At 51.4% G+C, this 16821-nt stretch overlaps 1 protein-coding gene across 1 annotated transcript in view; it reads right to left on the bottom strand.

The window, feature by feature from the left end:
* The window catches only part of ITGA9 (integrin subunit alpha 9), a gene marked incomplete at its 5' end in the record, with an annotated part of 310114 nt that overhangs the window by 39950 nt on the left and 253343 nt on the right, over window positions 1-16821 (bottom strand). Inside the window, one exon of the mRNA XM_029938793.1 lies at window positions 13948-14055. Within this exon, the coding sequence (XP_029794653.1) occupies window positions 13948-14055 (108 nt within the window). The remainder of the gene's footprint in view (window positions 1-13947; window positions 14056-16821) is intronic.

The following is a 16821-nucleotide window of genomic DNA, read 5'->3' on the forward strand; positions in this document are numbered from 1 at the left end:
AGGACGCCCCCTTCCTGCTCCTCCCTCCTTGGGCCCAGGCTGCAGGGCCTCCGTCCCCACCCGGGCCCTAACCTCACTGTCCTCTCCCTCACGAGCCCTCAGAAATTTCTCCCTCTCGCAGAAGTTGGCCTGTCATGATCTGCATTCGTGACGCGGAGGAGGGGCTGCTTCACGTGGATCTTGGAAGATAAGGAGAACTTCCGGAGAGCACGGTGATGAGGGGAGGGCGGTTCCAGGCCGGGAGGCGCAGCGTGTGCGGAGGCACAGAGGGGCGAACCGCAGACTTGATCCAGAGAGCGCCTATGAGCTCAACATGGCCCCAGCGCTGGGTGAACGTGGGGTGGAGTGGGAGGCAGGAGAGGTGGGCCTTGACACAGGGGAGGGTCCTGCAGACAGAGGTCAGGTGCGGGTCATCTGGAAGACCATGAACAAGTCTCAGAATGAAGGAGCCACTTTTCCCCCTGGGGCATGTGAGATTCAGGCTCAGGCACAGATGGCCCCTTTCTACCTGGATCAGCCCCGTTCCGTGACCGTCCTGCAGCTGGCAGGGGCCCAGGGCTGGGAGGGCTCGCCGACTGTCCCTGGCTGGATGTACACGTGGACTGCCTTGAAAACAGCACACGGCCGATTAAAGAAAAACGGGGGTCAGATTAGCAGGGAGCACACTCAATGGCGTTAGCGCTCCCTGGGAAAGACACTTCGAGTCTTCGCCAACGTGGGTCTTAGATGAAGTCGGACTGGGGAACTGTGTTTACGGAACTGACTTGGATTAAAGAGGGCACAGGTTCACTTCTGAATAACATGTGTTTCACATTAACTCACATTTATCTGTTCGTCACTGACCCTGCGTTCTCTGTTACATCTTTGGGCCGCTTTTCTGTATCGTGTTACACCAATCACAGCTGACGGCAACTGAGCAAACATGACCCGTCCCCCGGCTCACCACCTGCTCCTCTGGATTCATACGCCCCTGGAGTTTGAAAACCCAGGGAATGTTTCAAATGCTACTTTGCTAATTCAATTACCTGCTGCCTAATCTCGGAACCAAGTATCAGAAGACAATAAGCCGCTTTCTGCCACAGGAGGCTGGACCTTTACCACAGTGACTTTGCTATTTAATTTCAAGATTTGAAATAAAAACGGTACTCAGAAAATGTTTGAGAAATGACACCAACTGGCTGCTCAGCTGACCTGAGATGTTCACTAACAGAAAGAGCAATGAAAGCCACACCCTTCCAATTCAGCAGAATATAAACTGTGATAGACCGTCTTCCTGCTAGATCTCTTTGTTAAGCCTTATGTTAAATCACGGTGCTACGACTCGCTATTGTTTCCTGGTTTCAACCAAAGAATAAAAGAGGATAATTTGTTAATAAATCCTAAATCAAATATTTTCACATATTACCAGTCATTGCAACTGTTTGTGAGAATACAGACCCAGGATAACGCAGAGAGGCTGCTCAGTCTCCATTTATTTGCCCTGCTTTTTCGACGGCAGTGACACTGTTTACCATAAGAGCAGAGGAACCGCTAACCATCCTGGGTAGTTCCTCGTGAGAGATGGGCCTAGCTTGACGTTACTGATGGACTCGAAGGGTTGCAAGCACAGGTTTTGTGTGCATGCATCCTTCCACGCAAAGGAAGGGCTTCTCAAAGGCGTCCTTTGGTAGACCCTCCACGGGTACGGGCTGATTCTTCTGCTTTGTGAAGAGGGCCTCCTTGTCGATCAGTCTGGTAAGTTCCGGTTTTCTGATATTTGCCCCTGCGTGTAGCTAGAGACTCCAACGTGTTCAGACACACAGAAAGGACGGGCACTTCGCGGATCCCAACAACAGGAGGGAAGACAGCTCGAGGCTCCGGCTTCGGCCAGTCCCTCCAGCCGGCATCCCCAAACGAAGAGCATCCTCCGTTTCTGAACTGAGAGAAGCCGCCCACAGAGCAACGGCCGCCTCTGAACCGGCAGAGCTGGGGATGGAGCGGGAAGCATGGGGCGTTCGGAAGGATCTGGTGTTGTTTGGTTTTCCAGACAGGCAAAGACAGTTACTTTCAAAAAGACTGAAAAGATCATAAGTTTCACTCCAGATGTGTCTTCTCTTTCAAATTAAAAATTATCTTCTAAATAAAATGCTTTCTTCTTGGGGTGCCTGGGTGGCTCAGTCGGTTGAGCGTCCGACTTCAGCTTGGGTCATGATCTCACTGTTTCTGAGTTCAAACCCCGAGTTGGGCTCTATGCTGACAGCTCAGAGCCTGGAGCCTGCTTCACATTCTGTGTCTCCCTCTTTCTCTCTGCCCTCTCTTGCTCATGCTTTCTCTCTCTCTCTCTCAAAAATAAATAAACATTAAAAATTTTTTTCTTCTTTCCACTGCCCCTTCAGCCCGCTCTGCTCTCCCATCCCTCAAGGCCACCACCACCGTGAAGGTCAGGGCGTCACAGAGAACAAAGCTGAAACAGAAAATACAGGGGCAAAGCCCCTTGAGCGTAATCTAGCGTACAATTTGACCTCTGAGTCTGCCATTGTTTCACCCAATATTTCACATCTTATGATAAAAGCCAATGATTTCCCCCTCACCAGCTCTAGCTAGGGTTTGGTGACAACAATGGCATGTCCCCTCCAGTCCCCCCACCCTCTTCCTCTGGGCGTAGCTGGCCAACATGCTGGCTTGTCCACCATGTGGGCCACCGCCAGGCCCAGTAACACAGAATCCGTTCACATTTAATCAGAGAAAGCCAGGTCTCCCGATGAGGCCTGGGTCACGACCTTCTGGAGGTAAGGGGACACAGATGGGAGAGTCCCCGAGGAGCAGTGACACTGAAGAATTTCCAGATGCGGTCAAATTCTCTTTAGCGAAAAGCGAGACACAGATACGTTATCTAAGCACGTGACATGCATATGCCCAGAATGTTCTCCCTCCACAGATAATGAAACCCTTTGGAAACAGAACGATCTGTTGATGTGGCTCACAGGGTTTGGGTCTGTTTGTTCAGATCCTGGGTCGAGCTCTTAGGCCCATCTGAGGGTCAGGAACACAGCCCAGCCCATCCTCCACGAAAGCACACCGTGACAGGCCTGTTGATTCCGGAGTTCTCTCTGCACTGACTAAATGCATCACTTTATAATTATCCCTTCGCCAGCAAGCGGAAAACGGCCGTTTTCTGACTGTCTCACGTGTAGCCACCTGACCTCCCGCACAACTTTGTGACAGTATATACTCAGAGCAGTAAAACGAGAATCCTGAAGTCTGAAGTTTCAAGACCTCGCATGTGGCCTAAGATGTGCTCTTGGTCCTCATGAAGGAGAAGCAAGTGCAGGTGCCCCAGGGCAGCGGGGAGAGAACCATTTCCCAGGTCCAGCCTTGTTGAGACACTTCTTCGGTCAGAAGGAACTCGGGGTGTGTGTCCGAGGGCCTTCCTGCCCTGAGCTCAGGAGCACCGCTGTCCGTCCTGGGCGGCGTCTGGGACGGCCATGTGTTCCCGGGCCACGGCCCACAGGCTCAGTGTCCCCAGTGAGGTTTCCTGCTTGCAGCTCTGGTAACAAGCCGTCCCCTGGCAGTGACAGGGCTGCGTGTCATGTCGCTTTTAAGAAACGAAGGAAAGTAAACTGCAGGATCACTCGCTTCTGAGGCCGACCCGTGACAGGGACCAGAACAGCCCCGACCCGAAGCAGGGGCGTTCCCTGGCCCACACGCCGGTGCCGGAGCCTGCCGCTCGCAGATGCCCCAGCGCCAGGAGCAGGGACCCTGGGCTCCCTGATAAGCGGTGCCACGGCCAGCAGGGAACCGTCATTGCTGACCTGACTCACTGGCCCTGTCCCTGTGGTTAGAGCGCAGCCTCGGGGCCACTGGGGCCACCACACGGACAGCTGGCTGCGGGGCGCGCCCCCTCCCAGAGGCTACGGGCGGAAAGGAAGCTGCGCAAAAAAACACACGCTTCTCCCTCCAGCCCAAACTGAAGCCGACCCAAGAGCCCAGGAACCTAACTCTCCTTCCAGGATTCCATCAGCCGCCTCCCCGCTCTTAAGTGTCTGGCTTCTGTTGAGAAAGAAAAAAAATCAAGCCACCCTAATCCTGACTCATTTTAGGAACTTGACTCTTCAGCTCACATTCAGATATATGCAGAACCAAGAAAAAAAAAAAAAAGAAAAACTGGTTGGAGGCCATTGCTGAGGTCAGGGGATTTGACTCTGTGTGTGTGTGAGAGAGAGAGAGAGAGAGAGAGAGAAGGAGCACGTTTTCACGACGTCAGAGAAAGTGGGGCTCAAGTTTGCTCTGATTCGGCCCCTTGTTCAAAGTTTCACCTTTTTCCTTGTTCCCACTTTAAAATTAAGGCAACCTCTGCTGTGAGTCAAGGGACGTTGCCAAAGCTTGGGATTTCAACTCAACGCTAGCTTCCTGAGTTCCCAGGACAGTCAGGTGCTCACCAGCTGTGCCGAAGGGTGTGCGGGTGTCCAAGGACACACACCCTGTCCTCGGCAGGAAGGAATACTTAATGTTGATCCTGAAGAGTGGGTGTGGCCAATTCCTTCATTTACCGGAGCGCATACTAGTCAGGGCACCAGATGCTGGAAACAAGGCAGCTGTGACTTTCTCACCATAGTGTTTTCAGTCTTGTGGAAGAAGACAATCGTTAAATAGTAATTTCAGGTGGTGACAAGGACGATGAAGAAAGTAACACAGAGGGACGGGATCAAGTGGATGGAGATTTGCAATGCCAGCTTAGGTGATCAGGGACAAGCTCAGGAAAAAAGGTGAGCTTCGGGCTCAGACCCACACTATGAGAAGGAGCCGGCCACACAAGGATCCAGGGCAAGAGTCTTTCACTGCAGGGACAGGTGCAAAGGCCCTGGGCAGGACTACGCAGGAAGGAATCCAGAAGGCCCGATGGAGGAGAGGATGTGTGAGAATTAGGTCTGGAGGAAAGAGTGGACGTTCCATAAACAGAGGGATGGAAAGAACCGTTAGCGGGGCTGGAGGCCCAGGGACGTGTGGGGAGGGTGACAGTGATGCGTGGTGAGGGTGACAGGGACACGCGGGGAGGCTGAGTCAGCAGTCTTCATGGCCCAGTGTGGCTGGAAGACAAGGTCAGGGGCGGAGGGTACTGGAGGATGTGGTCTGGGCGAGAGGTCATGCTGGGTTTCAGACCACATGGTTTTGACCATGAAGATCTCCTTGTGACACTTTCTGCCGAGAACCCCGGGGCGTCCCTGAGAGTTAAGGAGGTGAGTTACACAAGTGGAAGGCAAGGCCTCAAATGGCAAACCAGGTCCTCAAGGAGAAGGAGGACCATCCCCCCGGGCTCTGCGTCCTGGGTTTCTAGGCCTCGAATTCCCGTTAGGAGGAGATCACTGGTCTGATGCGGGACAAGCCCTTGCATTTCTGCAGAACAGCGGAGTGAAGGAGGGCGAGGAAAGCAGCCTGCGCTCGCTGCAGAGGGCAGCGGCACCCCCGGGCAAACCACGGGCTTGCTCAGTGCCGGCTTCGCTGCACACACGTCACGTGTGGCCCCCGGGGAGCGTGCGGCACAGGGGACTTCCTGTTGCAATTTTCCGCATGTAACCGCGTGGCGGAGCCCAGCCCTTCTCCCCTGCGGAAAACGTGCCTCGACACCCAGGCGGCTCCGGAAAGCAGCCTTACTGGGGATGCTGCGGCCAGCGGGCGAAGGGACCCGCTCTCCCGCTCCCCGGGGGAGGCCCAGGGGCGCACGCAGGGCTCCCAGGGTCCCATCTGCACGGGGCTGGGGCTTCCCCGAGGAAACCAAAGAGGGCGAAAAGCAAGGAGAGAGAGTTCTCAGGAAACAGATTGGCCAAAACTTCAGACGCAAAGATCGCTTCCCAACCTCCGGAGGGGCTCGGGTCCCCCGCCCTGGGGTCCGCAGACCTGCCCCGACCGCTCCTCACACTGCACGAGTCCCCGCTGCTCATCCCCCGCCCCGTGTCCTTCTCGATTCTCCACACCGCTGACCGTCGTGTCAGACATTACTAGCTCTTATTTATTACTGGTCTCTACCAGACTGTAAGCTACGTGAGGGCTAGACATTATTATCTTTTGTCTGTTTTATTTTTATTTCCCTGCAGCATCCCGTGCTTGGCAGACGGTGGGACAAAGCATTTCCCGAATAAACGAATGCACGAATGTGTGGATAAAAGATGCCGCACGCAGCCTGCATGGCAAGGGCGGTCATCCCCATTTTACAGACGGGGAAGGGGAAGCTCGGAGGATTTAAGTAACACGCTTTAGGCCAGAGCCTCCCAGTATCAACGTGCAAGTGAATCACTGGCGATCTTGTTAAAATGCAGATTCTGAGTCAGCAGGTCTGGACGGAGCCTGAGGCTCCTCGTTCCTCCAATTCTAACTTCCAGGTAATCTGATGCCGTTCCGGCTCACGTCCAGACAGACGTCACGAGCCTTGTGGGGGGCTGTACAGCCTAGCCGTTAGGGGTGAACACTGACTGGGCATCCGCCTGCAGCTCAGGTCATGACCTCAGGGCCTGGGAATTCGAGCCCCGCGTCGGGCTCACTGCTGTCAGCACAGAGCCCGCCTCGGACCCTCTGTCCCCCTCGCGCCTCTCAGCCCCTCTCAAAAACAAACATAAAAAAAAAGTAAACACTAACTTAGCCGCTTACAGCTCTGCGACCGGGGCACCTCCCCTGTGCCTGCTTCCTTGGCAAATTCCAATGAAGATTAAATTCACTGGTCCAGGAGAGTACTTGGTACATTGCTTCATCTGTAACAAGTTCTCCATAAAAATTTATTACTTTTACCACTTTTCTCAAGCCTGAATCTCACAGCTCCTTCTCAAAATCCTTGTGGATTATTAGTTTCTACTTCACCAAAATAGAAAAAGCTTCTATTTATGCCAAGAACAATGTCATCTGTATCTACTATCAAACAGAGATTTCTGCTGGATACATTTATGTGAGAATTTTGAGACGGGTTCCTAAAAGTGGAATTGCTGGTATTCATATTTTATAATCCGATAGTTAAATTCAAGTTGATTTTTAAAAGTTGATTATAGGGGCACGGGCAGAGAGAGAGAATCCGAAGCAGGCTCCACAGTGTCAGTGTAGAGCCTAGAGCAGGGCTCAAACCCGTGAACAGTGAGACCACGACCCAAGCTGAAACCAAGAGTTGGATTCTCAACCCACTGAGCACCAGGCGCCCCTCAGATTGCCTTTTATACCAACAGTATTTCGGAGTACCCATTTTCCCTCATCTTATCCAACAATGGATATTAACAATCTTTCAGATTTTTTCCAGTTTAATTGGGCAGGAACCTTATTTTCAGTTTACATTGCTCTGATCACTGGTGAGGCTAATGTTTGTCATTTATCTGCATTTGTTTTCTCTGTTTATTTGCCATGAAAACTTTTATGAATTGCCTTTTCCTTACCGATCTGAAGAAGACATTTACATATTTGTCTGTCAACTATGTTGCAAATATACTCTCCCAAATATCTTTTAGTTTGTTCGGGATGTATTATAATCACACACCAGTTTAACACATTTATAGATTTAAATCTGTCGATCTTTTTCTTTAAAGGTTCTGGGTTTTATGATGTGATTAGGAAGAAAAGCTTTCCCATCCAAAGATTATGAAAATAGTCAGTACTTTCTGCTAACATTCCTTTTTTACATAAAACTTTCTAACCCACCATTTTTTCCCCAAGGAGGTAGAGGTTTTCTGCGACTTCTTTCCAAATGAACGGCCAATTGTCTCCATATCTGCTATTGTGAAGGAGTCCATGCATCTGTACTGTTTGGGACAATTTTATCAGATATTTTTTCTGCCCCTTTCTCTCTGTCCTCTCCTTCTGGAGCTCCAATTATGTGTATTTTTATGTGTATATTTTATGGTGTCTAACAGGTCTCGGAGGCTTTGCTCCTTTTTCTGAAAATTTTCCCTTTCTGTTCTTCAGATGGGATATTTCTACTCATCTTCAAGTTTGCTGATTCCTTGCCAGCTCAAATTTGCTACTGAGCCCCTCCAATGGATTTTTCATTTCAGGTATTTTACTTTCAACTCCAGAATTTCTGTTTGGCTCTTTTTATAATTTCCATCTTTTATTGATATTCTTTATCTGATGAGTCATTGTTATGATACTTTCCTTTAATTCTTTAATCATGGTTTCTTTTAGTTCTCTAAACATAGTCACAATGGCTGCTGTGAAGTCCTTGATTGCCAAGTCCACCACCTGGGCTTCTCGACGAGCGCTCCGGCGGACTCCTTTCCTCCCCCTGCACACGTTTACCCTGTTCCGGTGTCTTCACGTGCTTCACGTATGTATTTTTCTAAACTGAAAGTTTTAGATAAATACTGTGGCAACTCTGCGTTCTTACCTTTCTTTGGGAAAAGGTAGTTGTTACTTTTGTTGTGTTGCTTATTTAGTGCCTTGGTGGATCTAATTCTGTGGAATCTGTTTCTCCTGCAAAGTATAGTCTCTGATGTCTCTGCTCAGTACTTTTTTACACTTGTCTTATTTTTAAGCCTGGTTTCCTAGGGGTTGTGCTGGATCAGCATAGCCCAGTGATCAGCCAACGACTGGCCAGAGGCTGTACATAAGCACCTTGGTCTAGGCAGGCGTCCACCCTTGGCCAGTGGACGGGGGTGTGGTCTGGGGAACACAGGGTCAGGCAGTTTCTAAGCGGGCCCCAGCTTCCCTTTCTGCACTCACAAGGCTTCGGATTCAATTAAGTGATTACCCCACATTTCCTGGGGGCTAGTGACATTGTCATAGAGACACTTCTGTTTCTTTCTTTACAGCAAAGGTGATTCATTTCTTTTTAGAATTTTTTTAGTGTTTATTATTTTGAGAGGGAGAGAGCCAATAAGCAGGGGAGAGGCAGAGAGAGAGGGAGACAGAATCCAAAGCAGGCTCCATGCTCTGAGCTATTGGCACAGCTTAACCGACTGAGCCACCCAGGCACCCCAGCCTATGGGTCATTTTAAAAGTGTCTCTCTTATAAGTAACTTATGCTTGGATTTAAAAAAAAAAAAATCCAACCTGACAGCCCTGTCATTGGCGAGGGCATTTATTTCACTCACAGTTATTTTGATTATCGATATGTTTGGATTTCTTCTTGTCATTGTGTTAGATATAAACGTGTGTATGTATTTTTTTCTTCATGAAATTTTTTAAAAATTTAAAACCTTTTAGCTTTTAGAGAAAGTGGGCACAAGCGGGGTCGGGGTCCAAGGGAGAGAATCATAAGCAGGTTCTACACTCAACACGGAGGCAGGTCCAGGGCTCAATCCTCCAACCCTGAGACATGACCTGAGCCCAAACCGAGAGTCAGACGCTGAACTGACTGATCCCTCGGGCGTCTCCATGCGTTCTTTTAAAATGCTTCTCCAGTGGTTTGGATGTCTTCGCTTTATTCTTTTAAGGTGTCACTGAAATTTTCACGTATTTGCATTTTTTATTTTATCAAAGTCTTGAGCTAATTGGTACAGAAACTTCTCCAAACGAGATAGGCATCTTGACTTACTTTCATTTCCATTTATCCTGCCTTCTAATTCTTATCTTGAGATCATTTGGATCTCCATTTCACACGGGTATAAAATAATGGAATGATGGGTTTAACTGGCATTTTGGGGTCCTTTGTGTTCTATAATTGGAAAACCCCTCAATTTTCCAACCCGCTGCTTTATTCTTAATGTCCATCACACAACTCATATACTGAGGTTTTAGCTTGAGTGATCAGAAGTTTAAATGTACAAAACTCTAGCTTCTCTATTTCATGGAAACCCTGCCTTTCTGCATGTCTCTGCAGTTGTCAACCGTGCTCATTCTAAAGTCTTCTGTTTGGTTCATTATTCTACTGTCTGATATGAGTTTTTCTTTTTTACAGCAGTCGGTGCCTCTCTGTCCTGGGGTTGATGCTCCTCATTTAGTGAGCGTTTCTTGGTGGTCTGCGCATCATCTGTCTGTTCTAATTGAGTCTGCCTCTGGTGACCGGGCAGTGCTCGGAGGAGGGGTGTGAAGTAGAATATAGTAGAAAACACACGAGCTTTGGAGCCAGCCAGACCTGGCGCAGACCCGTCTCTATTCCTGACCAGCTATGTGATGCTGGGCATGTCTTTGAGACTTGCTTCCTCTACTGGGGACAATGACCCCCCGCCTCGCAGAGGTGCTGGACGGACTACACTTGACAGCACACAAACACAGACCGTGAGAGCCTCAGGACAGCAGTAAATGGTATGTTTTCTGTTCAGTTATTTAGGAGAAAGCTCTTCATTCTTTAGTCTTTGAGTAAATGTGATCAAGTTAATGGTCCCAACACCTCTCTCTTTAAGAAGCCTCTCCGGATCATTCTAGGGGAAAGCAACTCAGTCCTCCATTTCCAAGTTTAAGCTCCTGGTGGTCACTGGTATATCAGGTGCGTCTTTCCTTCAGAGGGAGACAGACTCCTCACAAGTCAGGTGAAGTTCCCAGATCATCGGGCTCATTTTGGCAGAAACTAGATCTCCGGCAGCCCTGTCTGGTGTGCCTGTATGGACGTGGCAGGGTGGGGGATATAATTTACTAAGAAATATTCTAATGGATAGTATTGCTATCACACTGATATCAGCATCCTAATGATGCCCTATGGCCAAGTGATTGATGTGTATCCTCAGAAAATCACCCCTTATTTACACATTCTTTCACCTCCTGGAAATCAGGTCAGTTCTTTAGAACTGCTGTCCCAAAGCAAGGCCAGGGCTGGCCAAGAGGGGTGAACCTTTTCCTTGGTTTTCTGGAACAGAGAACGGAATGGCATTTATCTAATGTCTCTAGAGTTCTTGGAAAGATCCAGACTTTCCCTGGACTTCCTGCCCATCATTCCCTGTGCACTGTCGCCATGACTTCCTGCCTTCTTGTACGTTTACAGGAGCCGAACCCCAAATCCTCCTCTTCCAGCACCAGAAAGCTGCCCACGGATAGGTTTTCAGTGTCAGCAAATATAGCCTGAATCCTAAGACCAACCTCCATCCCTGCCCTTGAACTTCATACATGGTGAATAGAACTTAACTGTGGAGTGGGACCACCACCCAAGTTCAAATGGTCTCTCCTTCACAGGCCATGATGCCTGTGACCTGCGTGCTGACTGAGCTCCCGAGGCCGGTGCCCAGGGGCTCAGCTGTGCAGGGACCACAACAAAGTGAAGCTGTGACATGCTCCAGGCCAATCCCCATCCAGCTGGGTGAGAGGCTGCATCCTCACTTCAAACGGAACTTCCTCCAAGGAGCAGTGCTTGCCTCACAAGGCGGTCTGGCCCCAGAGGCCTCTGCCCGCAGGTCATTTACTGGCACCACCCATGGCATGTGGTTTGACAGCCTCCGGGAGCAGGTGGCTGGCCTTCCCCGTTCCGAAGCTGGAGAAACGAATGAGCACAGAAAGGATGCGCCCCGGGAGGTATGAGGAGCTTACCGACTGCCACGGGAAAGGACGTCAGCCGCACCGCCCCGACATCTAGCCGCAGTGTACTCTGGAGAAGGGCTGGAGGGCAGTTACCTCGGCCTATTCTGTGCAAGAGCTGGGCGCAGGGAACAGAGAGTCCGATACCGCCTCCACTGTACGCTTACAACCAGTGACCCTTCCTTCTGTCACCGAAGAGAAAACTCCCTGCACCATGAATGATGTCCGTGCGGACGACGCTCCGAGCATGCTGGTGGGGGGAGTGTTCCTGGACACGGGGAGCAGGCGGAGGGCTGGGGTCACGGATAGTATTGAGTGGGCCGGCAGACAGGGGCACGCGTGACCTGCTGAGTGGGAGCCGCGCCCGCTGCGGGGGAGGAACACGGCGGCTTCTCTTCTCCTGGGTGAGCACGGCTCACAGCCGCGGGCACCTGACGGAGCACAGACAGAATGTCGTGGGCACCTCACAGAGCATGGCTCACAGCCGCGGGCACCTCACGGAGCACAGACAGAATGTCTCAGGGGACGGAAGCGACAGAGCGGGCAGCTCGGGCGAGGGTGACCCGTTCCACATTCAACCCCCAGGACCCAAGAGGACAGCAGGGCCGGACACCACGCTCGCCATCCCTGATGCTCTCCCCACCTCCTGGGGCTCCGATGTGTGACAGGCGGGGGCCTTGCTGCCCTGGGTGTCAAGCTATCAGTGGAGAGACCGTCCCTGGCTGGCTGGCTGGCTGGCCCTCACACGCCCCCACGAAGAGCAATGATTCCACGACTCTCAGTGTGACGGCACGCTGACTCGCGGGAGCATCCTGCCCCAGTGACTCCCCGGAGGGCCCCCTCACATCCGGCCACTTCAGACGGTGAGGCACTCGGAGGCAGTTTTTAACAGAATGGCTCTCTTCCCGAATTCATGCGGACAGACTAAACAGCTCTGTTTTACACTGTCGATGTTCTTCTTCCAGCCCACAAATATTTACTGAGCATCTCGGGCACACCAAGCATTGTACTAGGGCTGGAGATACAGCAGGGAGCAGAGAGAGCCCTGGTTCTTACACGGTAGGGGACCAGGAGGAAGCAGCTAACCAAGGCCAAACACGAATACACAGGAATGTCAACTGGTACTAGTGAAGTAGAAACAGGACAGAGGTGTGAGGAGTGCCGGGACCCAGGCCGGCCGGGGAGGGTGTCACCGGGAAGGTGATAGTTGAGCGCACCGCTGAAGGAGGTAAGCCAGCGGTCACTGGCTCCCTGCGGGAAGGTATCTGGGTAAAGATCAAGGGCAAGTCCTAGAGGTGCGAAGTGTCTGCTGTACTCTAGGACCAGCCAGGGACAGTGCGGCAGGAGTAGAGAGGGGTAAAGGAGGAGGAAGTGAGGTCAGAGAGCGACAGGAGACAGGCTGTGGGCCAGCTGGGGCGCTGGAAGATTTGGGGGTGGGACAGCCATCGGAGGGGTCTCAACTGAGGCTTAACAGGACCGCACCCACATTTTGGAAGGCTCGCTCTGCTGCTGGGCCGGGAGCAGACCATAGGGAAGGAAACAGGGACACCAGTGAGCGCCTGCTGTGATAACCAAAGACAGAGGACGGTGCCTGTGGGTGGGGGGTGGCGGTGGAGGTATACGAAGTGGCACCACGCTGATGTGTGTGACGGTGGGGACATCAGGGCTGCTGGTGGACCAGAAGTGAGGTGTGGAGGAGAGGTGTCAAGGACGATCCTCGGCGTCTGACCTGAATGACTGGGAGCCTGAGCAGCCATGTGCGAAGACGGGGCAGGCCGGGGGAGGGGCGGGTTTGGAAAGGTGCCGCTGCGGGCTCAGTTGTGGAGAAGACGGAGATTTCTGCCAGGCGTCCAGGTAGAGACGGCCCGAAGACAGTTAACTATTGGAGTCTGGATCTCCTGGGCAAAGTCTGGGCTGGACAGAAACATCTGATGTCTTCAGCACGCACTGAATACAAAGCCTGGGTAAGGGCTCTGAGATTGACCTTGAGCCCTACACATGCTGGGGGGAGAGGGGAGAAGCCAGTGAGAAAGGAGGAACCCAGGAGAGTGCTTCCAGGACATGGAGGGATGATCACATACTAGTTTTCAAACTGCCCCCCGCGATGAAATCTACAGTTGGCTTAGAATCAAGTGGACAGGCATATTCTGTGTATAAACTTGAGTTGCAATCTACAATTTGGTCTTATGGTCGAACCCTCCATCCCTGCAGGCCTCAGTGACCCTCTGAGAATCTTCGTGAGGATTTGAGGATCTTTCCCTCAGAAAAGTGCAACCTTAGATACACCTAAGGCTGCCAGGGGTTCCCAGAACCAGAGAAGTCCATCCCAGAGGTCATGTTCATAATCAACCCTTCCCCACCCCCAGAGAGGTCTTGCGGCATTAACCAAACGGTGTCGATGCAGAATTCAGGTGTCGAGGGTTCCTGGCGTCTCCAGGTTACGTTTCTAAAGGTCGGAACGAGTGACACTTTATGGGTCCTCGGGGTAGAAGGCAAAACGCGAGCAGGCTGGTCCGAGTCTGCAGGCCACAGCGACGGGGAGCGACAACTCACCGTCATCTCCTGGGCGTGAAACATCTCGGCACCTCCAGCTGACAGTCGGCTGGGGAAGGCGATGCTGACGGAGGACGCGGGGAGGGTGCTCGGCCCGGCGTTATAGACCTGCGGGAGTGAGACGCACACGGTGAGTTTTAGCAGAAACACAGATCTGCATTCCACGGCATGCCGCAGATCCTCCCACTGAGACTGCAGGGCCTGGGATCCAGAAGGTCAGGACTTCAAGGGTCCTGATACTGAATAACGGCAGGTTTTAATGAGACAGAGATCCTCTTGATACGCATTTTAAGCCCCCAAACTTCCAAATCACATTATTCCCTTCAGCATGTTTTTGTCTTCTTCCTGCTAAAAATTGTATTTCTTTTTACATGCCTAGGAATTACTCATACGCCATTACGCTTGGTGGGAATATAAACACAGTCCAGCCCAGTGGTTCTCAAACGTTAGCGTCCAGCAGAATAATCTTAACATACACTGGGGGAGAGGCCTGCCCAGAGTCTCCGAAGTAGATGTGCTGGGGGGAGAGAAGCTGGTGAGGGGGTTTACGGATGTTTGTTTCTGGTAAGTTCCCAGAAGACGCTGATGCTACTGGCTGTATTTTGAGACACGCTGATGTGGTTCAATTTGCAGCAGCCAAGAAGAAGAAGTGGGTTTTCCCCCAGACCAAATGATACAGTTTACAGAAGGGGCTGTTCTGCCTAAGCCACCCGGCTGATGGGTTCCTCGATAATTTACAGCTAATCTCCTGCTAATCCTATTTAAGGACATGGTGTACCACTTTTCCCCCCGAGCCCTGGGTCCCGTGAAACTCCTCCCCCGATAGCCCTCTGTTTCCTGTTCCCAGTGTCCATCATGTCCGAAGAAATGACAGGAAAGACAGGTGCCACAAAGAGACACATAAGGAAAGGAGATGGAGAAAAGGCTGAGAATGAAACTCAAGGAAGAAACGGAATGTGAAGGAAAATACAGAAGATGGGTAGATGTGTAGAGACAGCAAGCAGATTAGTGGTTGCTTGGGGCCGGGGTAGGGGCCTCCAGAGATGTCCCTGTCCCCACATCCCTGGAACCAAATTGTGAACCCGCTACATGGCAGGGGGGTCTAAGGTTGCTAACCACTGTCCATTAAGATGAAGAGATCACGGTGGACTATTCAGGTGGGTGTAATGTAGCCACAAGAGTCCTCACACGGGAAGAGGGAGACGGTCAGAAGCAGGGAGGGGACGTGAGGAAGACTCGGCTGGCCATGACTGGCTTTGAAGACGCAGACGACCAGGAGTCAAAGAATGCAGCAGCGTTTAGAAGCTGGAAACGCTGAGGCCGATCTCCCCGAGCGGCTTCAGAGAGGAACAGAGCCCTGCTGATACCTTGATTTTTGCCCAGGGAGACCCATTTTGAACTTCTGACCTCTGGAACTATATGGTAATAAATTTATGTTGTTTCCAGCCCCTGGGTGTGCGGTGATTTCCTACTGCCGCAACAGAAACCTAACACAGGAGTGACTGCTCACGAGTAGGGACCTCCTTTCTTGGGTGACGAAAATGCTCCAAAATGAGGTTATGGTGATGGCTGCGCAATTCTGCAAACACACTAAAACTCAGTAACCTGTACACTGCAAATGGGCCAACGTCAAGGTAGAAGAGTGATATGTTAGTAAAGACGTTACTGCTTTAAAAGGCATGGGCCCGATCAGGAGAGAGAAGCAGCTTCCCCGCCGCTCTGCGCCTGCGACTACGGCCAGCGATCAGGGACTTGCGGGGTCTCCGGATCTGGGGTTGGAAGGCAGAGCCCGGGGGGGTGGGCGGGGGGAGGTACATGTAACCAGGTCTTCACACACGACAGAACGTGTAAGGGTCTAGCCTCGGCCAGCTCTTCCCTAGAAAACTGTGTGCTCATTTTTTTTTTTTTTTTTTGCAATAGTTGCTTCTGCTTCAAAGCACCAAGACACGACGAAGTCCTTGCCAACTCGTGATTCAAAAAGAACAAAATTCACGAAAGACAACAACCCCAAGACACAAGAAAAGGAAGGAATAGCTAACCACAACTGAAATAACTCATTTGAAGCAAAACTCAAGAGCACAGAGTTGAAAAGACAACTACTGAGTTGCCAGGAAACCCCAAGGACAGCAGGAGGCGGGGGAGGGAAGAGGCAGGTGCCTCCCCCCCCACTGGACGGGCGGGTGGGCCCTTCTGCGCCTGCTTCTCCGCCGACCTTCTCACTCGGCAGCTGCACTCCTTCCCACCGTTAGTTTTCAGGTGAGAAAAACGATAAATTCTTGACCAAAACCCCAGCCTCTTAGTGGTCAGCAGATTACTACGTTTCTGTTATGAGAACTGACGGAAGGCAGAAAGCAGCCCAAGACCAGTGTTTCTGCCTTTCTCCGATCTGCATCTGCAGTGAAGCCTTTGAACAGTCAGTAGCTTGTTGAATAACAGCTTGTACAAGACAGAAAGACCACGCTCTGTGGAGAGCCTCTGCCCTTCCTCAGGAGGGCGCTGCCAGAATGAGGAAACACAGAACGGACTTAGCCACGTTCCTGCTCTTACCCTCTCCCCAGCTCCATCTCTTCAGCATTATGACCATCAGCCTGGTCAGGGGCCTTCCTACGTTTCAGTCATAACAGTGACATTTATATCAGAAAACGAGTCATCAGAGCGTTCCCCAGGGAACCGTGTCCTTCTAATCAGTGACACACACTATCCATCTTTCGGGCCCCGTCACCTCTCTTAATCCTGAACGGAACGCTGTGTGCTTCCTCGGGCAACTGATAATCAAGAGATTTATCTCCCTCCTTCTCTGCCCGTATCCTACGTCAGGTCGGCTGTGAAGAAAGCTTTCTGCGTGAAGACCAAACTTTAAGCTCCCTGTAAAAA

This window comes from Suricata suricatta, chromosome 5, assembly GCF_006229205.1.
Source record: "Suricata suricatta isolate VVHF042 chromosome 5, meerkat_22Aug2017_6uvM2_HiC, whole genome shotgun sequence".
Taxonomy (NCBI): Eukaryota; Metazoa; Chordata; class Mammalia; order Carnivora; family Herpestidae; genus Suricata; species Suricata suricatta.